This window comes from Pestalotiopsis fici (genome assembly GCF_000516985.1).
Source record: "Pestalotiopsis fici W106-1 unplaced genomic scaffold PFICI_Scf_7, whole genome shotgun sequence".
NCBI classification, from domain to species: domain Eukaryota; kingdom Fungi; phylum Ascomycota; class Sordariomycetes; order Amphisphaeriales; family Sporocadaceae; genus Pestalotiopsis; species Pestalotiopsis fici.
In genome coordinates this window covers 1,103,697-1,130,912 of record NW_006917097.1, presented here as the reverse complement: position 1 = coordinate 1,130,912, position 27,216 = coordinate 1,103,697, and the positions used below count along the sequence as shown (strand labels likewise).

Below are 27,216 nucleotides of genomic sequence, written 5' to 3'. Positions count from 1 at the left end.
TTTCTCTTTTTCTCTCTTTCTTTTTTTTTTCCTTTTTCCCTCTTTCTTTCTTTTTCCAATAAAACGAGGACCCTGCGCCAAAAAACCACGGCCTATAGACGTTGACTGTATGCTACTGGACTGAAAAACTGGTTTGTGAACCTAAAGGATAATTACCTAGGCCGGACGAATCTAGGGAGGATGGTTATGATCGGAGTTGGGAATCAAGTAGACGAGCCAGGAAATTCAGGGAAGTTATCGCCAGTTCTAATCCCTACCCATACCATACCATCAGTCACCACCGCGACCATGGCCGCAATCCGCCATACCGACATACACGGTATTCTGGCCGAGGTCCAGACACTCCTTCAGAAGAACCAATACGTCGACAATCACGGCCTACAGAATCTCTCTGACACCCTGACAGCCGCTCTGGAACTCGAGCCCCGCGTTGTCCACTTCTCTTTTGCCGAACACCCGGAGGTGTTTGATTTACGATGGCATTCGCCTGGAAACCTACGAGGCGGTCGCTCGGTATAAGCGAGACTTGCAACGACCCATCCTGATAACGGGAGTCTTTATCGCTTCTCGCATCGGCTTCCCCCAAGGACAATTCGAGATTTTAAAAATTTCGACCGCGTTGAAGGGGCCCATTGGAGGTTGTCGCCATACTCTTCATAGTGTCAGTCCGCATGGTCAATGCGATCACAAAACGTTCGCCGCGAAGAATGCATATCGCGACGTTGAAGCTGTGTCGGAAGGAAGCCTGCACACCATTACGACAAAGGTCCCTCAACGGTCGGCACAATGGGGCTTAGAGTATCCATGATTAGCTGGCATATGCTAGTAGAGCAAGGTGACTTCGAGTTTCTTACATAGTACAAGTGTGCCAAAACACCTCGCTCTAATAAGGCAGCATGTTGGGTACTAGGCACCACACTAGGCACTACTAACACCTAATTTCTCCCGCAGCTACTACAGCACTCCGCCCTCTTTTGTTCATCAACTTTAGCCACACCTTGCCAGACCTAGACTGAGAGATCCAATTGAGATCACCAAACTCTTGTGGCCCGTAGCTATAATCACACTCATTTACTTCATAAACCACTTCTCCCTTTATTTCCACGTGTACCCGGTACTGACCTCAAGGACTCTGATCTGACAAGATTCGACGTAGTGCGAGTCGTGCGCTCAGTTATTTTCTTGCCTTTATACTATACTTGAATAGATCGGTGGATGCTGCTGAAATAAAATGCGGTATTTTATACTATCTTTGGTTTGGTCTAAAGCCGGCAATTTCACTGTTCGGAGATTATTAAGCTTTCTGATGGTTGGATTACTTGCTGCCGGCGAATGAAACTGATACCATACCCAGTAAGTGACGCTGGGCTATGCTCGAATGGCTGTGGCATGGCATCGAGCATCATGTTCCAATCAAACAGAAATGTATTACCCTGTAGTTATATACCCACCCAAGTATTTCTGTCATGACCAAAATTGCCTCTTTTCAGCACTGCAAAGCGCAGCTTGACAAGATATTCCAACGACGTTCACAAGAGTTGAATGCTCGCAACACGGAGCAGTTTGCCTGTGGATCAGTGCAATATTCGGACACTACATCGTGGATGAAATCCTATCTCAATCAACTTCGGGAGTTCAGCACTTGTTGGTATTCTATATATGAAGTTCAAGTCAAAGTCTATGACAATTTAATCATCGAATATGAATGTAGTCCTTATTAGTTCCATTTCCTGTTGCAATGACAACAAGGTGCAGAGTATGAGAAAAAAAAACCCACAAAAACGATCACCGGTTATAGCCGCACCCAGACCAAGGACGATCTTATCCAGAGAAGCGGGATGGGACCGCGAGTTATTACATGCGCTCTAGTTGTTCTTATCAAGCCTAAGCATATATCTGTTGAATCATATGAATGTGCGTAGTGCAAAAAGACATCAAAATCAAAAAAAAAAATCAACTTCTCTGGAGAAGCGGGGAATTGAACCCCGGACCTTTCCCAATCAATATTCGTAGAATGCGAAGGGAACGCCATACCACTAGACCACATCCCCTAGCGTTGTTTAAAACAGCGTTTAGAAGAAACTAGAGCACTTTGTTGTTTTTGTGGCTTGCATTCTGTATAGTTTGGGGAGGTGTGGAGGGTTGGGGTGGCTTGGTCGGTATCTCCCGGGTCTCGGAGCTGACCGGAGCAGGAGCGGGGCCTACTAAGTTGTGGACAGGATAAATGAGAACGCGTTTGGACGAGTAAATTGATTGCAAGGGATAAAAGTGCCTTTCTTATAGAAGACTTACTTTTCATTTTTCCAAGACATGTGTCTGACCCATGAAGACGGACTATGGTACAGTAGTCTTTTTGTGTGAGCCCAATGGCCAAGACGTATTTGGCTGGCCTGTTTTCGAATGCCCAGTAGAAAGACACTTTCAAATGTTGTCAGTGGGCCTCGAATCATATCTTTTGCTGTACTTGGATTTTTGACCATCTCGCAATTACGCAGAGCGATGACGGCAGCAAATGAATTCCCGGGACTTGACGAGTTGAAACTTCATTTGGTACTTGAGTATTTATGCGATTTGTCATTCTATGGTAGCATGTCGTCGACTATACGTTGGCTGTCGTTGGCCACTATAGTAAAGCGCCGACCCGACAATGTGGGGGAAGGAGCGACCAAGTATGCACCCGCCTATATCCACAGCGACTGCCCAATCACGCCTGATCTTTATGGAACAATACCATTTCGCAGCATGATAAAAGAGTTAGATTCGTCAAATTAATTGACAAGTGATTGTAGCGGAGGTCGTATAGCTCAGGACTATGCCTCGCCACTCGGAGCAGCACGCAGGCAGCCGGTGATGCATCATACCGCAAAGCAATGCACTGATTGTCTACGCTCAAGACTCCTTGACCTTGACTGGTCCCTTGAGCAGACTCGCAATTCTCAGAATAAATACCCAGGCAAGCATACACGCCTCCAGGCCCAAAAGACCAATCCAGAGCGTGTCCAAGATGTGCACCTCCAAGCCCCAAGGCAAAAGACCCTCCAGGTTCCAACGAAGTGGCCCGTATGTGATCTGCATCACTAGAAATGCGACGAATGTGTAGTAGGTATACCAATATGGCCTGCAGGACCCGTGTTAGTTGAATGTGTCCACATGCTCTCAATTCGATATAAACTCGACGGTATTATTGTAATACTAGAGGTTCATGGTAGATAATCATCCATGAGCCGCAACCAGTAATACTGCATGTCTCATGGAGTAAAATTACACAAGAAATAAACTCGAGACTCGAATGATATAATGAAAAACACAAATTGAAAGAATCACTCACTTAGTCTTTTCTGTAATTAAAGTCCATTTCGGCCTTGGATCAGCGTAACTCTGCGATGCCTGTAGCGCAAGGACGAGTCCGCAAGCAATGAAAACCCAAATGAGGAGAATTCGCTGAAAGAGGCTGAGCTCGTGCTGTGGAAAATATGATTCCAACATGTTTCCTTTATTCCTTGCACGGTCTCGGCCTGAACCTTTCTTATTCGAGTCAAGTGACTGGTTGTCTCAAAAGTGTCCTCAAGGAAGCGTTTGGACACGTTGTATTTAGTTTCTTTTGGTGATCCTGGCTGAGAGGCGCCGAGGCGGCGTGGGTGGTATTCACTAAATTGGGGTGACTTTGGTTCCTGCGAGACAATTTGGGCTTCTAGAATTTGGAAAAGACAATCATGATCCGGGTATATTCAAGAAGAAGCAATGGAATCGGTAAAAGCAAAGAAACGGCAAGGTGGCTATTTAAACAATTCGTACTTTTTGCTGCTTTTAAACAATCTTTCATGTACAGGTCACTGAAACCGAGCCCAAGCTGAAATCGCCTTCATCTTACCCGGTTGTACGGTCCGAGTATTCCAGGTACTGAAAGCCAGGGTCCCCGCATTAAAGGTAGGATTCGCCAAATCGTGGGAAATGCAAGGATGTTCAATCTCGGATGGCACGAGGCGTTGTCCTTGGGAGTCCTTGGAACAGAAACGTTCAGCCATTTAATAAAAGTATACAATTCGTAAAGCGGAGTCGCGTTCGTGTATATACATATACTACAGGATTACCATACTCGTCGTAAAGAGTAGAACAAGTCATCATTCAAGTTGGACGCAATGCCGTACTCCATAACTCAACCAAAAGAACACCGTTCCCAGCGCCAACTCCACAAGTGATGCATTGTACAATAGTTGTCGTTTCGCGTTTAGGATCTAGCCCTTCTGCGAGCGTCGAGTTTCTCCTGCTCACGGACATCACCTCCAGACGCCTTCCACCATGTATCAGTTCCCCATCGAAGCATTCGCTCGCATGCTTGTGTCGGGGTCATTGCGGGGCGGACGTCGAGATAAAAGACGGGCTCGCCGGTTTCCTCGGGGGCGCCCGAATAGTAGTCAATAATGTAGCGGATTTCCTTCTTCTCGCCATTGATTTCACGAGAGACGAACCAGTCGTGGCGATCGAAGGGGGGTTCCGTACTGCAGTGATTTGTTAGCATGCGACAAGCTCAAAAGGCAATTGCAACTTACCCAAACATGGCAGGATACAGCCAGCCCATGACTTGAATCATGGCGGCCTTGGGAGTCATTTCCTGCGGCCTTCCTTGGAATCTGACCAGACTGGGTGCAAGGTCGTCAATCTCCTTTTCATAGCCATATTTCCTTGCCATTTTATCAAAGTTGTGCTCTCCGGCCGAGCATAGCTGCCAGCCCTTTTTCAGACCTCCGGCAAAGCGCTTCTCCCATTCCATGATTTCGGCCCAGGCGCCTTCGTTGAGAAAGTTGTGCACGCTGACCATGCTCTCTACGGCTGTGACGTCTGTATCGGTATATCCCTTGCGCAAGAGGGCATTGTACATTTGCTGTGGCGAAGGATACTCCCATGTGCCGGCACCGTCACCTCGAGGGATGGTGGATTCCTCGCGTTCGGTGGGAAGGGCGTGTGTCTGCTGAGGCGCTTTTTCTTGGGACAAGTCACTGAACATCCAGTTGAGAGGGTTCAGTTTCGAGAGTGTTGAAGGTTCTTCTGCGGGCTTGGAAGCCGCGTGAGGTACGGGACATGCTGAAGCGAGCGGTGCGGCGGGTTTATCGTGTTTGACTGGGCAAGCAGCAGGAGTAGGCATCGCGTCGTGCTTGACGGGACATGCTGCCGGAGGAGCCATGGCTTCGGCAGTCTTTTTGTGCATGGGACATTGTGGCTGTTTCCTTGTCAGACGTGTACGAGGAGACCATAATCTGGTATGTTGCGACTAACCGGTGGTGATTGTCCATCAACAGGGAATGGGTGAGGTGCAACAGGCTTTGCAGAAGCCTGGCTGGCGGGAGAGTCTGCCCAGAACCAACCCATGTCGGATATGTTTTTGGTTGCTGCTGATGCGAGTTTCGCGGATTTGGTGCTTTCCTATTCGTGTTGTTGGTTTGACAAGTGCCGTGATCAGTGAGGCTGTCGCAAAGAAAATTGAATATGGCTGATTTGGTTGCGCAATCGATCTGCAGATAAGAAGAGATCCCGTCAACTTTTTGCCAGTAGAAATTGCCCCGGCCAAAGACGGAGCCCAGCTTTTGATCAGCAAGGTTTGCAAAGGTCCCGATTGGTGTATTCCATGACACTAGCTACTACCCGTTAGCGCCCTCCTTTCAACGCCGCGCCGGCCGATATGGGAGCCAAGTGACAAGTGCTGTACGTCACTATTCCTCAGTCGTCGCGAGCCAGCAGACGCAGTGCCTGGACAGTCGTTAGCTCTGAGCTTGTCGCAAACCGCCAAACCACGTTTGCGTGCCGCCAAAACTCCCATCGAATGCTGCAACAATGATCCGTCGCTCCTCCAGGCGACACCCATATTCGTAATACGATGAGGACAGTCTGCCTCTTGGGCCGGCTGTGCGCTCGTCGAGGTGCAACTCAAGCCCGTCCGAGTATACCGAGGCTCGCCAACCCAGGTCTCGCTAGATGGCAATCGACTTTCCAACACGGCGGCCGCTCACAATGGCAGAGTCCACCACCCTCCAAGTTTGTCCTCTACGCGGCCGCTCAAGGAGTCGCTCTCGGAACCGCTGCTTTTATCAAACTTGCCGAAAAGGACGAAACGACCGAATTGACTTCTGAAGAGCGCATGCTACAAGTTTCACGGCAAGAAATCCGCAAGTCCAAGGATGAGACGAGTGGTTTCTTTACACGTTGTCGGAATAACGTCACATATTATGTCGACGTGTATTTCTGGGAGCCAATTTGCACAGGCATCCGGTTTCTACATTTGGTCGTCATTTTTGTGCCGGTGATAATTACAGTTCCTGCCATATGGTTTGGTAGTCGCCAGCCGGACCGCGACAATGAGAGAACCGGAACCATTTGGTGGTACACCTTTTTGGTGCAAGCAATGGAATGGGCAGGTCCAGCCTTTATCAAGGTATGCTCGTCAAATTCAAGACCATGGCAGGCCACTGACACTATTCGCAGCTTGGCCAATGGGCCGCCTCGAGAACAGATATTTTCCCAACCGAGATGTGCGACATCATGTCCAAGCTACACTCGAACGCGCCCGCCCACTCGATTCATGCTACCAGAAAGACGCTAGAAGCTGCCTTTGACGGACGGCCCTTTGACGACATTTTCGAAGAGTTTGACGAGAAACCATTGGGAGTGGGAGCTATAGCCCAGGTGTACAGAGCAAAATTAAAGCCCAGCCTGAGCGCACCGGCCGACACGGATGTGCTGGATTCAAACGGCAATCTACGTCAAAATGTTCGAAAACAGGTCGATCCTCTGCTGAAAAGTACACCCAAGAGAGTACCGTCTTCATATGTCGCCATCAAAGTCCTCCACCCCCGGGTCGAGCGGACAGTCCGACGCGATCTACGCATCATGAACTTCTTTGCGTCTGCCTTGAACCTCATCCCGACGATTGAATGGCTCTCGCTGCCAGATGAGGTGGACCAATTCGGCGAAATGATGAAGTTGCAATTAGATCTGCGCATTGAAGCTGCCAATTTGGTCAAATTTAGAAAGAATTTCAAGGATCGCACAACCGCCTGGTTCCCGTTTCCCTATCTAGAATTTACTACGCGAAATGTTCTAGTCGAGGAATTTGCCCAGGGCATCCCTTTGGCCGACTTTATGGAGAATGGCGGTGGCATCTTTCAAAAGGACATTGCCCAAGAAGGATTGGACGCCTTTTTGCGCATGCTCTTGCTCGACAATTTCGTTCACGCCGACTTGCATCCCGGTAATATCATGGTTCGCTTCTATGAGGCCAAGCAACCCAACATTCCTGGTCTGAGGCATCCTGGCCAGGACCCACACAAGCCGCATCCCGAGGAACAAGACGATGTCACGGAACAGATCCTTGAGCGCCTACGACCCTACCGCAAACAAAAGGATACTTCTGCTTGGCTGGCGGAGCTCAAGAAGATCGATGCCGAAGGCTATCACCCCCAGCTCATCTTTATAGATACGGGTCTAGTCACTGAGCTCAATGCAACAAACCGCACAAACTTTATAGACCTCTTCCGGGCCGTTGCCGAATTTGATGGTTACAAGGCTGGCCATTTAATGTGCGAGCGATGCCGGCAACCTGATGCAGTCTTGGATAAAGAAGTCTTTGCCTTGAAGATGCAACACCTTGTCCTCAATGTCAAGAGTAACACTCTTGCTCTAGGCAATGTCAAGATTGGAGATATCCTTCAAGAGGTGCTGGGCATGGTTCGAAGCCATCATGTGCGTCTCGAAGGCGATTTTGTCAATGTCGTTATAAGCATTTTGCTGCTTGAAGGCATTGGCCGGGCTCTAGACCCCAATGTAGACCTGCTCAGTAGCAGTCTGCCCATCTTGAGAGAGTTGGGCGCCAGGGGTGGAGCACAAGCACTCAGAGGAGGTGACTTGCATATGTTGGCAATCTGGGTTGGATTAGAAGCGAGACGTTTCATGCAAGCAAGTATCGAAGATGTGAGTGTCAATCATACCCGTTTTCATCCCGGATGCTAACTACCGCCTAGGTCGAGAGATGTGTCAAGTATGACCTTTTAGCACCAAACGTTTAGATTCAGCCTTGTAGGACGATGAGCGACAAGATTGTAGAGCTCTACAACATAGATGTATGCATAAATCGGTGTTGAAGATGGCCATGGAGTTGGATTTTAATTGGTCATATTTACACATGATAGAATATTCAATCTCGGCTAGTGTTGCAATAATACAAATCCCCAATCTCGCTTGAAAGAGTTTCTGGACTTTTACAACTTTTAGCTGGATGTACCTGAACTCGATTCTGCTCGAGTTGTGGCTTGACTTTTTGGTGTACATATATTGAATAGCCGATAATCAAGCGAAACTGCATGATTGACTTTTCCGACACTTGCGGACCTGAGTATGAGCCATGAACAGTCATCGCGATGAAATCCATGGCTGTGCATCCATCACGAGGTAGTGCACTTGCGTAGCTGCAGGGGCTTCAACTAGTATCCGAGACAGAAACCTTGCAGATGACTCGGGGCAGCTACAGCACCCCTCCTTTGCCAACAGAGTTGTTCTAGAAGGGATCAAAAGTTACTGAAGCGTTGAAGAAAGTGTTTTGCCCACGGCAAGCAATTGCAACGTGTTGCGGTCGATGTGCTGAAATTACGACATTCTAATCTGGCGAAAATTGTCAGGTATAAAAGTTCCTTAAACAGCACAGTCCTCACTATAGATTTTCCATTGCTCCCAGTTTGACACTTGTAAATACATCACCCTCCGTCTCTCTCCTGTCTGTATCTGCCGGGAAACTCTCCGCCTCTCGATATGCTAGGAAACACCAAACTTGCTGGTGTCATCAGTCGCGGCACAAGAAACAGCACTAGACTCTCTAGCCAAGTCTTAAAAATCATCAGACGACAAGTGCTGTTACAACCTCAGGCGCTAGGATGCACGCCGACCAGGCCGGCACAACTAGGTCATCCAAGTGTGTCCTTGGGCTGAGAATCGACGGCGTCCTCCAACGGTCACTCCTTGGGTATCTCGAGCCTATATTCGTAGGGACGGCGGGGTTCACGTGGAATGATTTGTAATATAAACAAATCTACGCATCTCATCCTGCTGATCTACGGAGTCTAGGTATTCTATGCATGCAATATGACAGAGCACAAGGTTGGTCATGATGATTTCTCTAGATTTGTCTCGCTAAACATTAAAAATTATCGTTCTAATAAACCTATTGACCTTTTGATCGCTTTTTGGAAAACTGAGGGCGGCCGTCATATATACCACCCCAAGTATCCATCCAATTCGTAGCTTCGGCCGTAGATCGTACTGATGAATTCGTCCTAAACGTCTGCGGTACATTAAAGGCCGGTTCTGTTGATGTGGCTGCCGTAAAGGAATTATACCGCTGCTGCGACAGGGAATACTGCCGCTCCACCGAGGTCCAGCAGGAACACGTGCCCGACTGGACCAGAGATAATAGATTGTTGAGTACCAGGGCCTCCACCTTGAGCTTGATGCTGTACACGACTGGCTTGTACGTCGTCTGAATCTGAAAATTGTTGGTGTACTCGGTAATCATGAGGGAGACGTCGAGGGTCACGACCAGGATGAAGAGGGCCATGAGCTCGCGGTTGACGGCCCGGACCCGGGGGCCCTTGATCACGTCCATGAGCTTGAGGCCTTCCGAGGCCTCGTAGACGTACAGGCCAGATATAATGGCCTCTTGCAAGGTAAAGGCGGTGATTTGGACCTTTTCGTAGACATTAAAGATGCTCTCTGCGAGGTCGCGCCCGGGGCTGCTGGAGTTGGCCGTGATGAATAGGACCGCCGTCGGAATCTGTACGGCCAGGAACATGGTGATGATCATGACGAGGACCCAGCGAATCTTGCGCGGATCGCCCACGACGAGGTGCAGGCGCGCGTACAAGACCACGGCCTGGCCCGTCACCATCATGAACCACCCAAAATCGATTATGACACACATGGGGAGGTTGGGCGCCAGGCTAAAGAAGCGCAGCAAAACGGACGTGGCGTGAATGGGGATGCCCAAGTCGGCCACCACCATGCTCCAATAGTAGAGTCCTCGCTTTCGCTTAAAGGTTGACAAGATGAAGATGAAAATCTCAATGCTATTATAGCAGGCCAGGGCAAAGAAGCCGCCAATGACCATGGCCACTGGCAGCGACACATGATTGACTATAGGGCCCGTCTCGCCCGTCATCATGGGCATCGGAACAGCAGGAATGCTGAAGTCGTTGTTGTACAGTTCATTGGGGCCTATACCGGGCATATGGCTGGCCAAGCAAGGCCGGGTCGTCTGGGCAAAAGGATGTCGTCGGAGGATTGTGGTGAGGTTTGCGGAAAGTGGGATGACATGAGATGGAATGAAAAGAAAGAAAAAAGGTATAAAGTTATTCCTGACTGCGGCCGGCAGCAAACCTACACAAGGTCGACACACACCTTGTTTCCTTTTTTTTCCTTCGAGGTCGTTATTTCAGGCCAGGAAAAGGCATGACGACTACGGCAAAGGGTAAAAAGTCTAATGTTGCTGCCCCCCTGCTGATTGCTGAAAGCCAAGGATAGCCAAGATGGCCCCAGCAGTACCAGTGGCAGGGCGACTAGTATATTTTGCGACATCATCTTGATGCTTATACTTTTGGCCAGCATGGTTGCCATCCAATAGCGTAGCCAGGCATTCAGCGGTAGTCGCTAGCAGCAGACGCACAAAGACGCATCTCCCTTACCCCCCATGCAGTGGCATGACTCGAAAGTGTTGATGGCCATACAAACCACACAAATCCCACATGGTTTTCCGTCGAGGTTGTCTTGGATTCATCCAACCATTTGGGCCCTTTGGACCATTGGGACCATTGGGCATTCAAGGGCGGGCAACATCCTGGGGTTGACTGAGGGCAAAAGAGAAACTAAATCACGGCCAAGCCGCCTAGGAAATCCCGGGGAGCTAGGCAGCCCCGGACCGTCGAGCTTGATGATTTACAAAGATGGAGCCATGCAGAAATACAATTGCTCAGGTAATCCCTGAATGAGGCGCATTGAATCAATCTCCTTGATTGCGGTACTCGTCTTGAGAGCATGGGACGACTCATGGGAAGAAAAAGTCCACTCGTACATGACACTGCGTACATGATATGCAAAAAGGCAGCGGGATACTCGTGGTCGCCGCACGTGGGATTACACCACACACCCACTCGGCCGACTCTGGTCAGGTCGCTTCATCCGTAGTGGGCGATCTTTGCCCACATTGCTGCATAAAACCACGGCGATCGTTGAAGATCCAGCAAGACGCATACAATGTACGACGGGACCGTCGCATGGCATGAGCTTGTTGTTTTCGTCTTGGGGTTTAGGGGTCGGCTGCAGGGCAGGAAATCCCGACGGTCAAAGGGTCTGGCCCGTCATTCACAAGCTGGAAGAAATAATCACCGTGCACACAACTGGGACATTATCCAAACCATTGTGGTATTGGTCGGATTCCTCTCCGACGCCTCACTTTCAACTAGTCAACCCTCCACATTCTGTCTTTTTACTACAAATGACGCTTGCCGCCCTTGGATCTGACCGGTCTCCCGAGTTTGCGGAGGCTCCTTTTCCTCGTCTGCGATTGTTCCGACCCCGAGAGGTCCCTCCTCTTTGCGGCGCTTGTGGCTGACCAAGTGGGCACAGGGTCCGGTCCGTTCAGTTCGGTATTGTACGTCGCATTGCTGGGCAGGACCTCGAATACAATGGTGCTGTTGCCCTCTCTGTAGTCGCTAGTCGCCGTGCCTACAGTCTTGTATGAACCGTTGCACGTCACATCCTCCTCTCCCGTCGCAATGTCTTTTCTGGCGAGCGCTCTTTCAAACAGCTCCAACGAGGCCAATGGCTGGTAGAATGGCACCTCGTGGCCAGACTCGTAAATGCGGACAAAGCTAAAGAGGTCGCTCTGCTTTACTTGACCGTGTACGACACCGTCAGACGTTGTAATATTGACAAAACCAGCATCGGTGAATCCTGGTGCATCAATCTCCTTGGCAACTGCCTGACCACCAAGCCAATTGCAGTTGTAGTCGCTATACGTGTTAGCGCCAGTCTTGACATGATATCAAATCACTTACGCATCTCCATAGTAGAGAATCACTTGGATTCCAGCAGCGAGCAGCTTTCGCACATCCTCAATGGTATTGGATTCACGATCGTCATCGCCGGTATTGGAAAAGGCCGTGTAGACGGTATTTGAGCTCTCGGAAAAGTTTTGGTACGCACCAATCGCGGCTTGCACCTCGGGAGTGTTGAGGTAGTCGACATAAAAGGAATACGGGAATGGATCCGGCGTCAGCTCCCGCATGTCGTACTCGTCACGGCCCGAGTAGACGTCGTACGGAGCCTCGACATTGTAGTAGCAAAAGTTGTCGGCTGCCGAGCACACCTCGTTTCGTCCAGTTTCCTTGCACTGCACCGTCTGATCATAGCAGTTGCCCGCTCCATAGAGGTTATTGTACCACTCGGCCTTTTGCGTATCCGTGTATGGATCGTAATCATACGTGTTACCCGGGTATACTGAAAAGTTGTAATAAGCCTGGTACTGGATCAGTGGATCAAACCATCCATTGCCAATCAAGACGTTCTCGAGTTCAATCTTGTGTGCGCCCGAAATGTTCTTTGCATTCTGCTCGAGAAAGTATTCTGGTACTCATGAGTCATTGAGCAGCAGTATGAGGGGAACACATGACAAACCGTTGAATACCGGGCCGTAGTGGCCGCCGTAGCTCTCTGTAGTGAAACTGAAGCCATTTCTCGAGTACTCGGGAAAGGCCCCCATGAATCCTTGAAGCGTCTTCCACATGTTTGGCGCCGCGCCCAGGGTAGTGTTGGGGACCAAGGTCAGGTCCGGCTTGGAATACGTTCCGCAAGTGCCATATTGCTCAGCGTAATCCGGGCAGGTCGTGTCTGGCAGTTGGACAATGTTGCCATAATCGTCCTCGTATCCAGGAATCGGGATCGAATAGGACAGACCAACCGTGGTCGGCTCGTCGACAAACAGCATGTTACTGACGTTGCTCCAAGAGTACGGGTTGTTGTATGGCTGCCCATTAATGTCTACTCCGCATGGCCCTAGTTCTTGGAACAAGCCGATCATGGAGGATGATCCCGGCCCACCATTGATCCAGACAGTCAACGGCGCCTGGCTACAAGTCAGTACTCGTCTTTTCGATGCGCGCCGCCAGTTCAATCGAGCTTACCTCGGTGGGATCCCCATTTCTGGCCTCGAAAAACCACCTGTTGCGGTCAGCGCCATTCCGTTGACCAATTGACAGTCTACTTGCCAGAAAATGTGTTGATTCTCATCAACATCCGCATAACCAGAATAGCTCTTGACATTTGGGTCCAACTCGCAGATTCCAGTGGGCACCTCCTTGTAACGAACATTGATGCCGGCATAACCCTCTTTGGTGATTAAATCGGTCGGCGCCGGCACGAATTGCGCAGCGACAAGAGGAAGCAGCACGGCGCAAGCCAGGCTCTTCATGTTGACTGACGACATTGGATCGGTAGACGAGAGAACGAGTCGCTGATTACAAGTGCAAGCCTCGGGGCAGAGAGCGCGAGCAAGGAGGAAAGAAGCAGGAAAAGCGCTCTCGCCCAAAAGATATCTGATCCATGACTACCTGTGCACCGAGCCGAGCTCCGTCATCTCCAAGCCGGGATCGGTCAGGGCCTGACTTGTCTGGTGCCTGGTCATGATGCGCCCCGGTCAATTGGCGAATAGTTTACAAGTGGTGTTGATCATCAGTTGCTGCCGACTAGTACCGTCTGGGAAGGTGACCCAAGTCGCTCCGCTGCGGGAATGCAAGATAAGCGTTCAAATGACGCTGATCCTGTCGGTATGGAGATGATATGGTAAATAAAAAGGACAGGGAATACGCGTTTGCAAGGCAATATCAATTATGGAATTGCACTTCCAATCATGGACATGGCCGATTTGTATCCAGGGACTGATTGTAATTGAGAATCACGTCACCCTGCCCACTGCCCCCACGAACCAATTCCAAGCAGAAGCACAATATCCGTCAAGTCAAGACTTTCTGTTTCAATTCGCCAAGCCTATACAACAAGTCCCGATGAACTGTACATGGCATTGCCTATATGAAGCCGTCGCCGAAGCATGCCAAGTTGAAAATGAGCTTCATCTTTCGAAATACGTTGTTGGCAGCTGCTAAAGACTGCCCAGCCTTTGTCGAGATGAAATAGAAGACCAGCCCCGTCTACCACCGGGACCATGTGACCGTTTGACAACATCACCATCGGACATGGTTTGTTCGACTGGTCGGAATGTCCAACTTGTCGGAGCGGTAAGTGAAAACAGGGTGTCCGAATTGTCTTTTGGACAATGACATGGGTTCAGTCCGTGATCGTGACGTGATTTTGATCTGGGCAACGGTCCTACAAAGACGCGCGCCGAATTAACTAGGCTGCTTCCTTGATACCGGCACAATTGGTGATGGCGACTTTGAAGAGGTGAAATTCATGTCCCATTCATTTACCTTGCGATCCGCCGCACATCCTTTCGATATCCGAACGGAGCTCCGATTGCCGATTCATGTAAAATGTGGCCTTTTGGTACCGCATACCCCGAGGTTGGAGCTCATCAGATCCCGTACGATGAATATGATTACATTGTTGTAGGCGGAGGCACCGCGGGATGTGCCGTGGCCTCTAGACTGAGCGAGGATCCAAATGTCAGCGTTCTGCTTCTCGAAAAGGGCGGTGTCGGAGACGGCTGGCTATCTCGCGTTCCGCTCATCTCTGGCAGCCTGGCCAAATTTCTTCAAGTGACACATCGATGGTCGGAATCCATTTCCAATTGCAATGGGAGACGGACCGACTTGTGGACTGGCGAGGCCCTAGGCGGCTCGTCAAGAATCAACCAAATGCTATACACTCGAGGCGTTCCGGGTGTATACAATCAATGGTCACAAATGGGGCATCCAGACTGGTCTTGGGAAAGAGTTGAACCATTCTTTAAAAGGATTGAAAACTGCGTCAGCCATCCCAAAGCTCAGCATCTCGGCCACGACGGGCCAATCCATATCATTCAGCATTTGCCTCAGTTTGAACTGCACAATCATATCGACAAGTCTGCAGCAGCAGTGGGCTTGCCTATAGAAACGGATGCAAACAACCCGGCTGGGCCGGCAGCTGGCTACTACTACCTGGACTATACCGTCGACGGCAATGGCTTTCGACACAGTGCATACAAGGCTTACCTCCCCAAGGAAGTGGCCATTGCTCGAAAGAATCGCTTGACAATTTGTACCCGAGTGATTGCTACTCGTCTCGACCTTGATTCAGAAAACAGTACCGTCAATGGGGTATACATCAAGTCTACACTTTCTCGAACTGACACTGAAAGACTCGTCAAGGCCCGGAGAGAAGTCATAATTACTAGCGGTGCGACTTGCTCCCCGCAACTGCTCATGTTGAGCGGCATTGGTCCGGCTGACCACCTGAGAGACCTTGGCATTTCAGTGAAAAAGGACCTCCCAGGTGTCGGAGCCAATTTGAGCGATCATCACGGTATCCCAATCATGCTCAAGGTCCCCGCTGCAGATAGCTTTCACCGCATGGAGTCCGACTACCTATGGGCCATTTGGCAAGTTGTCCGTTTTGCGTGGAACAAGAGTGGTTGGCTCAAGGCTGGTACAACATCGAGCACCATATTTCTCAAGACGGGAAACCTCGATCCCACGGAAGCGACTCTGAGGCCTTCACCAGATGGTCAGGAATTTGACGCTGCTGCCCCCGAGAACACTCCCGATCTTGAAGTCATGATAATCCCAGCAGGCACAGTTGTCGGCAAATATCCCGGCGTACCCCTTGTCACACTCTATACATGTCTGGTCCAGCCCGAAACTATTGGACGAATTGAATTGACATCATTGGATGCGACTGCAAGTCCCAAAATTCACTACAACATGTTGGAGAGTGCCGTGGATATCGAAGCCGCCCGCCGAGGAGTGCGGTTTAGCTTGAACCTTGCCGAGCAGTTTATGCAATCATCAGGCTACAAACATTCTGTCGAGCTGTTTCTTGCGCCCAATGCCGAGACTAACCGGAATTGGCGGGAACTCGGCGACGAGGAGATTGATGAATATGTCAGATCGTCAATTCAATCCGTTGTTCATCTCGGTTGCACGTGTCGGATGGCCAGGGAAGAGGATGGCGGTGTTGTTGATGATGAGCTCAAGGTCTATGGGTTCAAGAATCTTCGTGTCGCCGATGCAAGCATCTTTCCAAGGATTCCTGCTGCTCATACCATGGCGCCTACCTACATGGTTGCTGAGAGATGCTCCCAATTCATCAAGGATGCTTGGAAGACGACATGATCTCTACCAAAACACATCTAACCTTCCAAATGACACGCTGCCGAGTGTCTGTACAGAGCTAAATGATGGATGAATACAGTTTTTCTTCCCGCATTAGGTTGTGAAACTGATCCAGTGATCTTGGTCAAATATCCTCATGTCCTGCTGGGGAGAGTACAATGTTCAGCTACTTCCAAGATGACCATTATCGAAGCTTGCGAAAAAGCTATTCGTATCAAAATCATCACCAAAGACCCCAGGCCATTCCTCTCCAATATCAAAATCCAGAGGTTCGGGCTCGGAACGGTTCCCTCGGTTCTGATGGAGATGGTCAAACTGAGCCACATTCAAGGAAGAAGGCTCGACAAAGACCTGCAAGGGACTTGCGTCAATGCTAGGGATCCCGGCAGCTTGAACACCCAGATTGGCCGTTTCAGTGGAGTCCATGTTTAGCCTGCTACCCAATGGAGGTCGTGGTTGTATGGGAACATAAGGCGGGAGATTTGCGTCTTCGCGTGATGGCCCGGATGAGGGCTGTGAGCCAAGCTCGATACCACTGTCCGCGTTGGAGCTTGGGTCCGTCAAGACTGGCATTCGTACGCGCCGTCGTCCATTATGCTGCTGTTGTCTTGGTGCTTCTGCCGAGGAAGAGCCCTCAGAGGTGGTATTCTGAGATAGGCTGTCCCAATCAAATCGCCATTCGCGAAGGATTGCATGTATGACGTGATTCAGGGTCCTCTGGACCTCTTCATCATTCTCGCCACCACCGGACGCTAGAATTCCCCGATCACGCAAAATTTCGATGGCTACCGTCGTGCCGCGGCTCTCATAAAATTCGAGGAAATGGTTGAAATCTGGGGAGATACCAAGGTCCAGATAGGGAGATGAAGGCCGGCACAGACCTGGAAACAAGATATCCCAAACTACGAACCATTGTTGCGACTTGTTGAGGCCGGATCTTCGCTTGCGCGAGAGCTCGCTTTGCTTCTCTGATGTTATAAATTCAAACCGATTGTCTTGGAAGCTGCACTCAGCGTAGCGCAGGTGCGTGAGCTGGTTTGTCGTGTCAGGAAATACCTCTAAACATTTACCACAGTAGAATTTTGGCGTGTGACTACGGGCAAGGTGCTGCTTGATCCGGCAAATGTCGTCGAGGCTCTTGCCGAAGCAGTTGTGGTGCTTCCCCGGGTTCTGCTTCCAGAAGGGGCAAGCGAAAATCTGTAGGCTTTTGCCAGAGTCATGGTGTTTTGATTTCTGCCGCTTTGGTGGGGGATATGAATCATCATCGTCGCTGTTCCTGTCATTCTGTCCCATGGGCCGTTTTCTCGTGGACTCTATCGAATTGGCCTGAGTGGTACCCTCCCCGCGAGTGCTCTGCGTACTGCCCTGTGTTTTGCATGATTGCTGCTGTCCCGGACTGCATTGCTTCGTGTTGCTAGCACATTCATTTGCCGGACTCCATTTCGTGTAGCTTTGATACTCGGAAATCAAACGAGTAGCCACCACGGCCATGATTGACGACGTGGCATCATCAGAGTCTTGAGACCCGATCACGCTGTCTTCAGAAACGTCCGGTATCGATAGCATGTCCACGTCCAGGGAGTCTGAACAATCAGCTGTACTGCTTGTACATGGAGAAGGTCGAGTCGCTCCTGACAGCGAGTCTTTTCGTCGTTGAACCTCTGCGCTTTCTTTCTTGGGATCCAATCCTGGCTCTTGACCTTTGTTATACAACTCTGCAGTAGAACAAGCAGTAATAATGTGGCGACCTTGCCATATACGGACCAAATCTGGGCTGGACAGTGGTCTCTTGTCATCAGTCTTCAAGAAGCGTTGATGGCATGTACAGTCTTCTCTGGGAGAGCTGAGAATGTGCCAGATGGTCACACCTTGGGTTTGTGCGAATAGGTGCAAAACCTTTCCAGTCGCAGTCAGCAAAAATCGGTTTGCCTTTCCCATACATATCAGACTTGGTGCCAAACTGATAGGCAATTGCCAAGGTACCTCAATTCCAGGGCAGTTTCCGGGGCGACTCAGGATTGGAAATCCCTGCACAATGACTGGGGTCTTGGGCTCGTTTTGCCACTCTTGAACAGAGCAGGCAGTGCTATCCGTGTCGTCTATTTGCTCTTTCACAAGTTCAATAACCCAACTGTGTCTCTTTTCGGTTGGAGTAGTATAGCTATCGACATGCCGCATGAACGGCCTGACGTACGTTCCTAGGTTGGAGATTGCGGGTTGAAGAGCTGCCGTTAGCCAAGCCAATTGTTCCCCATATTCTGCTATGGAATAGGAAGTCCCAGTGACAAATGTCTCGAGGTAAGAGCCATTGAGAATAATCTCAATCACGCCGTTACCCTCCAGAGTACCTTTGATCGTGTGAGCATGTATGACAGTGCTTGTTGCTGCTTTGAAACTTACTAGAAGCTCTAGCCTGTCCCGCCCCGTTGATGACGCTTTGAAGAACGGACAACAATGTCCCTCCGCCGAGAGGCCAAGTCTGGTCCATATACTCACTCACTTTTAATAGTTGTATGCTGTCGTCCGACAAAGATGTTGCGACGATACGGTCAGCAATCGCCGTTTGTGAGTGGAACGATGACGGAAGGACCGCATCTTCCGGAAGGAATGGCACAAAGCTTTTGGGTATCCTGAATGAGACCGTGTGCTGAGTGGGGAGGCGCTTTGAGCTGATACGACCCGTCGGGAGTTGTGTTAGGATCTCTTGGCGTATCTGATCCATCGTCGTCTGTGGTTGAGCGTCGTCGCAGTGGAGTGTTGCCTCCTTGACAAGACTGGAAATCAGCCATTCGTACGCCGCACTGTTTACAATTCTCTGACTATACTCTGACAGTGCAGAAATGTCTTCCTTCTGATCCTCGACGTCCTCATCCTCGACGCCCTGAAGGTATTCACTGGGGTCCACTGCTACAGGACGTTGATTGTCATTCTTGTCCCACATGTTCATGATTTCGTCCAGGGGCATGGTGTCCATTTGTTTCTGGAGACTCGTTGGTTCGTTTACATCGCAATGGAACTCGTTTCGTAATTGCGACACTATGTATCTGTTGCTTCCGTCAGCCTCTTTCATGTGGTGTAAGCCTTGCGTCAAATGACCTACTGGTGGTGCTTGTGGACAAAGTGCATGACACGGAGGTTAATTTGGTCTGGCATGTCGGAGCCTAGCTTGATAGCAAATGCTTTGATGAGTTCAGGAAGTCTCTTTGATAATGACACCAAGGTTGGCCTGTCGACTAATCCGTCGAGTCTACTATTGATGTTATTGCAAACATCGACGACACAATTATCCGCGAGTTCTGGGAAAATTGCCGTGACTGCAGAATATGATGTGTTGGCGTCGTTTGCATCCATATCGCTTGTTGAATCTTTATGGATACAGTTTGCGTGATTGGGGTTCTCGGCATTTTCCTGATACATTGAGGGGTAAACCGGACCCCTAGCAGATGCGTATCCAGAGTCCGTGTATGGGATATCGTCATTTTTGTCCTCTTTTGAACCAAGTAGCCCCAGTTTCTCTGCAGTGTTTGCTTTGGTACCATGTACGTTCTCCTCTGATGTCAAACTCAAACGACGAGTGCTGCTGGGACTGAGACAACTGTCAACAGATTTCAATTCCCGATCGTAACTGGCATCATCCGATGGGATCGGGGCCGGGTCATTTGAGGGAAATCGCGCATCGCAGGCCACGGTTGGGGGGACCGCCTGAGTTGATGAGGGCTCAAAGATGGATAAGATGTCTAGGCCGAATGGGGAGAGATCTGAGTGGAATGGGGAGTGATCTGAGTGGAATGACGAGAAGTCTAGGTCGCATGAGAAGTCATTGAGCTTATCCTCCACGAAATGAACGCCAGATCTGCGCAAGTTTTCCGATAGTACTGATGGAGGTTCTTGAGGCAAGCACGCTTCGTTCTCTCTCAATCGCGCGGATTGCTGGGTTGCAGGATCTTCAAAATCTATGATTTTGAGAATCCTATTCGGTGGAGCATTCAGGAAAGGACTCACACGGGCTTGGTATATCACATTCTTTTACTTCAGGAAAGAGAATCCGATAGACATCTTTCCACTGATCCTCTCTTGAAACATTTCGAGATCTCTTTGAAAGAAGGCGCCTTTGGGCTTCGTTCACTCCTTCAATAGTACATGCTTGTTGACTTGGCACGCATAGAGTCGACGCTCGTTGGTGGGCCAAGAGACCCCCCAGGTTCGGGAATGTTATCCAGCATCTTGCGCAGTGCAGTGGCTGAAGGTGACATCGAGCGATATGTTGCCTGTGACTTTGTCAGAATACCCTCTGTTCAATGATATCTTGACTCACTTCACGCGAGCGATGTTGCGAAGCATTTGAACGTTGCGGCATATGGCATTTGCAGATCGAGTAGCATTATTCTTGTAGAATGGGCAAGCAAAGGTCTGCGCTTTGTGCTCATCCGAGTCCACGTGATCAAGTCGACTGCTCGGATTTCTCCTCGTCTGGGGTTGGGCCTCCATCTGGGGTTCGATCGAGCAGCAATATCAAAGTCTTGTTGATTCGAGTAGCACAATGAAGATTTCTATCACCAATATTGGGTCGTCGTCGTGACAATAGTTGACAGTCACGGATTCTTGAGGTTGGAGACTTTGGTTATCCTTTGGAAGCAGAGTTGATAGCAGACATGCAAATTTGTGCTGAAAAAGGCGACGGTGAGTAGGTCGCTGACCAGGATCTATTCCACGTCAGGAAAGCCCTATGATGGCGGCATTAGCCAAGTGCCCTACCTCAGCTCCACCTCTATTCACAGTGACTTTGCATAGTAAAACAGAACAGCCGTGAAAGAAATCGGCACCCGTCAGTAAGTCAAAATTGTAAATTTTGGTTTTCTCAGATCAACAAAGAGGTGCATTGATTCCATTTCGCAAAGTTTGCGAGGGCGAAATCGAGGATGGGGTAGGTGAGAATGGCTTACGCCCGACTGAGGTGGGACCTGAATAACACAAATGTGTTCATGGATATCATTGGCCAATGGCGCTTCACCATGCCTGTCGTAATGAATCCTTGCATGTAGCCAATCACATGGCACAACACAAGAGTGTTCTTGCAAAAATGAATCGAAACCGCGTAGTGTCAGTAAATACTAGCCACCATGTGTATTGACTTACCTGTGTGCAATACTCATGATGGCTTGCAAAGTGTGATGATGGAAAGTGTGTTTGTCAAGTCTACAGTAAAAGTATGCGAGCAAGTAAGGGTATACAGTATTATAAAATATTTAACATTTCCATAACTGGTGCCATGAGGTAGTCTTATTGTCCTTGTCCACTGTATTTGTTCAATTTTTGTACTAGCGACTCAACAGCATCGAGATACTACAAGGACGGTTCAGGCATCATGTCATCTTCAATGATTCTGAGCGACAGCAATGACAGAACCACGTGAGTCAAATCATCGGATTAAAGATAGCAGCAGTTGCGATATTAACTATATATCCAGACCACCAAAAACAAGCAAACACACGGAAAACCTCGACAGGTACCTGAAAAGTCCTCTAAACGTCGTTGAAAGGCTTTCTGTTCCCCCTTCCAGCCAATCAGAGGGCGGGATTTCAAAGGAAGATGAAAAGGAAAAAGAGACGAAACAGTTCTTAAGGGCATGGGACGAATCATGGAAACGATCAAAGAGCGATTCAAGCAACTAGTCAAAGTGGTCTTGCGGATATTTATGACTTTGGGATATGATGTGATGTATTGGTTGATGCTGGTACCTGCATAGCCTTGGATAGTTGAATGGATGCATGGGATACACGAAGCGGGTGGACTGGCGGGTACGCCCTAGGGTACTTCTAACAGGGTGATGGCAGGGCCAGAAGACGCACGCAATGAAGCTTTTTGGGGGCCATGGCGCTTCGAGCTATTGGTCCTGGTTATGTTGCAGGTTCTTTTCTTGGAAGACGGGCGTTATGCTGGGCCGCGGTCGAGCACCAACGTTTAGCCTGCATGGCGCTTGTCTAAATTTTATTTTTGAACGCTTGCTTTCTGTACGGTGCAACTTGAGATCCAGGATTGGTCGCCACAACTTGAAAAGTGCCTTTACCTATTGACTCGCACGACGTATTCGTATCAAGATAAGGTCAACAATGTCTCGCCAGAATATCACCTTTCATCTCGCCAAACGGCCAACAGCCTCCGTGGTTCCCGGTCAGACCTTTGAGCAAAGGTCAGAGCCAGCTCCGACAGCTGAGGATCTGAAGGATGGACAGGTGCTCGTCGAGGTCTTGTATCTATCGCTCGACCCATATATGCGAGGAATGCTGAATAGTACTTGATACTCTAATGTGAGCTCAACAAGGTCTTTGCTGATATCTTGGCAGGCACCAGGTCATACATTGCCCCCGTAGCGATTGGTCAAAAGAGTAAGTCATGAGCATTGTCGATGAGTTGATGTTCTAATTGCTTTTAGTGGTCGGCGGGGCAATCTCTCGTGTCCTGGCAAGCAAGTCGGCAAAGGCTGCACCTGGAGACGTTATATACGCACTCACTGGCTGGACCGAGGTCGCCATTGTTCCGGAGCAGATGGTGGAGGCTATCAAGCTACCTGAAGGTATCAAATTGACAGACATGTTGACAGTCGCATTCAGTTAGTATATCGCGTTCTTTGACAATGAAATGACAACTAATGAGCTCTCAGATGGGCCTGCCATGGCAGCGTATATTGGGCTTCAGAACAAAGCCAATGTTGAACCCGGTAATACCGTAGTTGTCTCTGCAGCCAGTGGTGCTACAGGACACATAGTCGGCCAGATTGCCAAGATTCAAAGTGCCCGCGTAGTCGGTATCACTGGCTCTGATGAAAAGTGCAGCTGGCTTTGCGACGAGCTCGGGTTTGATGTCGCGCTCAATTACAATTCGCCAGACTTTGTCGCGAAACTCGAAGAGGCAACTCCAGACATGATAGATGTGTATTGGGATAATGTCGGTGGATGGATCCTAGAGGTTGCCCTTGCCAGAGCTGCCAAATTTGCTCGGTATGTCATTTGCGGTGGCGCGGCCCAGTACAACCTCCCGGAGCCCGAGAGACTAGGAATCAAGAATATCATAGAGATTGGAAAACAACGCGTACGTATGGAAGGGTTTGTGGTCATGGACCACATGAAAGATATTCCAGAGGCGCGAGCTACTCTGCTACAGTGGATCACGGAAGGAAAACTCAAAACAAAGGAGACCATTGTCAAGGGTGGCATTACTGTAGCAGACGCTGCTTTTGAGAAATTGTTCACGGGCGACAAAATTGGCAAGCTATACGTCGAGGTCAAGGCTCCTTGATCGATTGATGCTCAAGTATGAGATTTGAAGTTGACCCGTGACTTGGTAGCAACAGGACTCGTACAGCCCATGGGCACTCCTAGCAGTACTTTCTTTCATGCAAATGCATGACCATGAGATTCTGGCATGATGAATATGATTCTCTCAACTCATCAGAGCTTTGCTTTGGACATTCTAGGTAGCTTTCGTGATATAAACAGGCCAGTCGTGAGGCAGCATAGCAAACCTGGCTTTCCAATGCCACTGCTGCTTTGGATCTACCTGCCGTATATCATAATCACGTACAATTGTAGCTGCAATTTTTGACAACTCTAGTCGGGCTATATTTTGACCGGGACAGGACGCGTAGCCTTGACCCCACTGGAGATGACACGTTAGAGTTAGCATTAAAGGCTGGCTGGAAAACTTACAGGCATGAATTGCTTTTCCAAAGCAGCGCCATTCGGCTCAAGCCATCGGTCGGGTCTAAATTCAGCAGCGTCTTTACCCCATATTTCCGTCGAAAAGTGAATGACCCAAGAGTTGACAGAGACGAGCGTGCCTGGAGCAAACGTCTTGTCTCCAATGGTCAAACCGTCTGCCGGGACCGTCCTTGCCAGAGCCATTGGTGTTGGGCTAAATACACGCATGGCTTCCTTGATGGAAGCCTGAAGGTATGGCAGTTTCTGTGCATCGGCAAAGGATATTACAGGGTCTTTACACCTTCCTTGCTGTTGTGCTGCACGCTGAATCCCTGTTAGTTGCCAATTTTCATCATCGGAATAGTAGACTCACAATCTCGTCACGTATCCGCTGCCAATGATTTCCCTCGGGGTTGCGAATTATGTGATAGACGAAACTTTGCAGAGCAGTCGAGACAGTATCCGAACCCGCACCCACGGCCTGAAAGGTATGGGCTTCAATGTTTCGCATTGATAGGCGCTCCGGATGCTCTTCGTGAACCTTGAACCAGTGCGCAATCAAATCATATCGCGCATCTGGATTCTTGCGGCGCTCGTCGATTGTGCTAAAAGTCATGTCATAGAGAAGTCCATAAGGCATTAATTTTGTCCACGTTACGGCTGGGTTCGCCAAGAGATAGTGCCTGTAATTATCAGTCAGTCACTTGCTCCGGCATGAAAAGCTCGACGTCAAGATGTACATATTAAACTTACAATCGAGGAAAGAAGCCCGCAATAGCACCGTATACGTTTAGAGTTGCAATATTGTGAATGGTATTTCCAACATCCGTCCCAGAAGCGAGGAATCCAAACTGCTTGGAAAAGGCAATTTCTCCCATAATGTCAAATGATGTATACGTAAAGAACCAGTCCTTGTGGTACATGTCAGTACGTGCTGATTTACACAACAGAATGCTCTTACCAAGTCCATGGGTTCCTCGCTTTTGACGTGCTTGTCAATCCATTCGCATAATCTGGCTATGACTTCGTCCATGATGGCCTCGGATTGCAATAGATTACTGTTGGAATAGGCTGGGGCAAAGTTCTTGGACAATTCATTCTTCTTTTTGGGGTCCAACACCGACATGGGATTCACCCAACGCCAATCGGGAAATTGCATCACCTCGTACCACGGTGCCTGCATGTGGTCAGTCGCTGGTCCAGTCTCGGTATGGTGCTATCTCACCTTGGGTAAAGGAGCCAGTAGAATCTTTTTTATGGCGTCTGGATGACTGACACTGACTTCATTATATGATACGCGAACAAAGTGGCCTTGAAAAGCGTGTGATTAGGTACAGTTCCGCCTATTTACGCATTCATTCTCTTACCAAGTTCTTTGTGCAATTTGACCAATTGAAGGTTTTGGTCGCCAATTATTATGTGCCGTACGTGCCAGAGTCGCGTAAATGCTGCAAAGAATGGCCCAGGTATATCGTCAAGCATTGAATACCGGCGTCGCAATACCACGAAACAAATGGTGACTAGAAACAGCGACACCGTGGGGACCCAACCCCCGGAGAATGAAAGCACGCCACTAAACAAAGTCATGGTGCTGAATTGCAAGTACAATGAGAAGCTGTATCTTTGTGACAAGACGCAAAAGAATGGAAAGAAGAGGAGACGTTTCTCGCCACTCATTAAATTCTCCATCGGCTACTCATACCGGCCATCTGTATGCTCGGCATGCAGTCTTCGTGTGTTCTCTTGGGCGTGGAGATTCACGACAGTTGGGGTGAGTGGAGGTCGCCGGCCATTTGTCTAATAGCGGACTGGACGCTGCAGCATCTGGTGCCGGGGCCCAAACCCCTGCTCCCGTGCCCAGCGTGTGTATTGCGCCCTAACTGGAATTGCATAGCTGCCGCAGACAACACCCAAGAGATGGAAAGACATTGACTTATCAAAAGACAGGGCCGCTTGATGACGGGTGAAAACTCCAGAAAAGAGCCTACGCAACGCGGATAGTGAACAACCTCAAGCGCGTCAAGACTTGAGAGCTACTGATTTCAGAGACTGCATGCCGAAAGAGGACAGCTTCAATGGGGGAAGCTCTTTTGGTTGGACCTGTTTGGTTTTCAACTTCAGACGCGCGAGGCACGGCCAGTGCTTGAAAGGACTCAATGCTTGGTTCCAGACTTGAGTTGGGGTGCGCACTGTCAACTTGTCTGTACATGACCTTGCGATAGATCCATATTTCCGGGAGATCTTGTTGTCGTCTGTTGCTTCTGAATCCACTTCTTGACATCCGCTGCGGTTTCATCTCCCGTCGCCATCCTTTGGGTATGGTTGATTATCACCAATATCGGCTGCCCGAGCTACTTGGTCACCGAGCCGAACGAGCTTGATATAGGGTACATGGCCTGGCGATCGATGGTGTGGAGCGAGGCAGTCTTGGGATGCGGCTATCCTGGCAAGTTTTATACTTGCCATAGCCTTTATCTCACCTGAGCCGATGTGTGAAGGGGGAACTGAAGACGAGATGATCGAGGAAGCATTGAAAGTTGTCTGAGTTGATCTCTAGTCTACAGAAGAGAGGTGCTGAAGAGCGACTATATACCCACGCAGGTGATCTGCGGTGGGTGCTGACTACATCAGTACGACACTTTACAACGATGGCGAACCTATGATCTACGCGGGGACCCTGACAGTAACTTTGGGCTGTCGCATCAAGAGTTTGTAGGATCAGTTCCCTTACATTAGGTAATACCAAGAGGAAGGATGAACGACGACAACGTCTACAAGAGTAAGTAGACTGATTGCAAAGTCACGCCCAGCTAAAGTCCGGCACACAGCTTTGAGTCCGTTCAAGCACCGGTCTTGCTTCGCGTGCCAGAATTTTCACCGATTCATCGAGTGAAATGAGTCTGACTTTTATCTTCCTTTCGGTATGTTCGACAAACTCGGATGATCCATACTGGACAGAGTTCCCGCAACAAGCTATCATAAAGAGAACGAGGTTGACCCGTGTTACGGCCCTGCGAAAATTAGCACGGATCCAAACAGGGGAAGAAAGAAGTAGGTCATGAAGGACGAGCAACATGTCAATCAGTTGCCGCAAGCCATGTTCCGACGAAATTGAGAAGGGAATGATGATGCCGATCACAGATCTGATCATTGCTGGG

General features: G+C 49.4%; 9 protein-coding genes across 9 annotated transcripts; 4 read left to right on the top strand and 5 right to left on the bottom strand.

Moving 5' to 3' along the window:
* Nucleotides 1-288: 288 nt before the first annotated feature.
* On the top strand, nt 289-519 carry PFICI_09986 (uncharacterized protein; the record flags this gene model as incomplete). The annotated part of the gene is made up of 1 exon (XM_007838567.1): nt 289-519. The coding sequence occupies one exon, from the start codon at nt 289-291 to the stop codon at nt 517-519; it is 231 nt and encodes a 76-aa protein (XP_007836758.1).
* A 3,709-nt stretch (nt 520-4,228) lies between these two features.
* Nucleotides 4,229-5,367, bottom strand: PFICI_09985 (Cytochrome c heme lyase; the record flags this gene model as incomplete). Its single annotated transcript, XM_007838566.1, has 3 exons — nt 4,229-4,499; nt 4,551-5,218; nt 5,275-5,367. 3 exons carry the CDS (start codon nt 5,365-5,367, stop codon nt 4,229-4,231), a joined length of 1,032 nt encoding a protein of 343 aa, XP_007836757.1.
* A 505-nt stretch (nt 5,368-5,872) lies between these two features.
* PFICI_09984 (uncharacterized protein) lies at nt 5,873-8,057 on the top strand (the record flags this gene model as incomplete). The annotated part of the gene is made up of 3 exons (XM_007838565.1): nt 5,873-6,427; nt 6,478-7,962; nt 8,013-8,057. 3 exons carry the CDS (start codon nt 5,873-5,875, stop codon nt 8,055-8,057), a joined length of 2,085 nt encoding a protein of 694 aa, XP_007836756.1.
* A 1,148-nt stretch (nt 8,058-9,205) lies between these two features.
* On the bottom strand, nt 9,206-10,267 carry PFICI_09983 (uncharacterized protein; the record flags this gene model as incomplete). Its single annotated transcript, XM_007838564.1, has 1 exon — nt 9,206-10,267. The coding sequence occupies one exon, from the start codon at nt 10,265-10,267 to the stop codon at nt 9,206-9,208; it is 1,062 nt and encodes a 353-aa protein (XP_007836755.1).
* A 1,257-nt stretch (nt 10,268-11,524) lies between these two features.
* Nucleotides 11,525-13,504, bottom strand: PFICI_09982 (uncharacterized protein; the record flags this gene model as incomplete). The annotated part of the gene is made up of 4 exons (XM_007838563.1): nt 11,525-12,047; nt 12,093-12,660; nt 12,712-13,163; nt 13,218-13,504. 4 exons carry the CDS (start codon nt 13,502-13,504, stop codon nt 11,525-11,527), a joined length of 1,830 nt encoding a protein of 609 aa, XP_007836754.1.
* A 1,078-nt stretch (nt 13,505-14,582) lies between these two features.
* PFICI_09981 (uncharacterized protein) lies at nt 14,583-16,361 on the top strand (the record flags this gene model as incomplete). Its single annotated transcript, XM_007838562.1, has 1 exon — nt 14,583-16,361. The coding sequence occupies one exon, from the start codon at nt 14,583-14,585 to the stop codon at nt 16,359-16,361; it is 1,779 nt and encodes a 592-aa protein (XP_007836753.1).
* A 162-nt stretch (nt 16,362-16,523) lies between these two features.
* Nucleotides 16,524-20,849, bottom strand: PFICI_09980 (uncharacterized protein; the record flags this gene model as incomplete). Its single annotated transcript, XM_007838561.1, has 5 exons — nt 16,524-18,709; nt 18,762-19,405; nt 19,462-20,314; nt 20,364-20,629; nt 20,677-20,849. The coding sequence occupies 5 exons, from the start codon at nt 20,847-20,849 to the stop codon at nt 16,524-16,526; spliced, it is 4,122 nt and encodes a 1,373-aa protein (XP_007836752.1).
* A 1,622-nt stretch (nt 20,850-22,471) lies between these two features.
* On the top strand, nt 22,472-23,657 carry PFICI_09979 (uncharacterized protein; the record flags this gene model as incomplete). The annotated part of the gene is made up of 4 exons (XM_007838560.1): nt 22,472-22,652; nt 22,706-22,747; nt 22,795-22,971; nt 23,023-23,657. The coding sequence occupies 4 exons, from the start codon at nt 22,472-22,474 to the stop codon at nt 23,655-23,657; spliced, it is 1,035 nt and encodes a 344-aa protein (XP_007836751.1).
* A 174-nt stretch (nt 23,658-23,831) lies between these two features.
* PFICI_09978 (uncharacterized protein) lies at nt 23,832-25,645 on the bottom strand (the record flags this gene model as incomplete). The annotated part of the gene is made up of 7 exons (XM_007838559.1): nt 23,832-24,017; nt 24,068-24,382; nt 24,432-24,741; nt 24,812-24,969; nt 25,020-25,235; nt 25,284-25,369; nt 25,426-25,645. The coding sequence occupies 7 exons, from the start codon at nt 25,643-25,645 to the stop codon at nt 23,832-23,834; spliced, it is 1,491 nt and encodes a 496-aa protein (XP_007836750.1).
* Nucleotides 25,646-27,216: the final 1,571 nt, after the last annotated feature.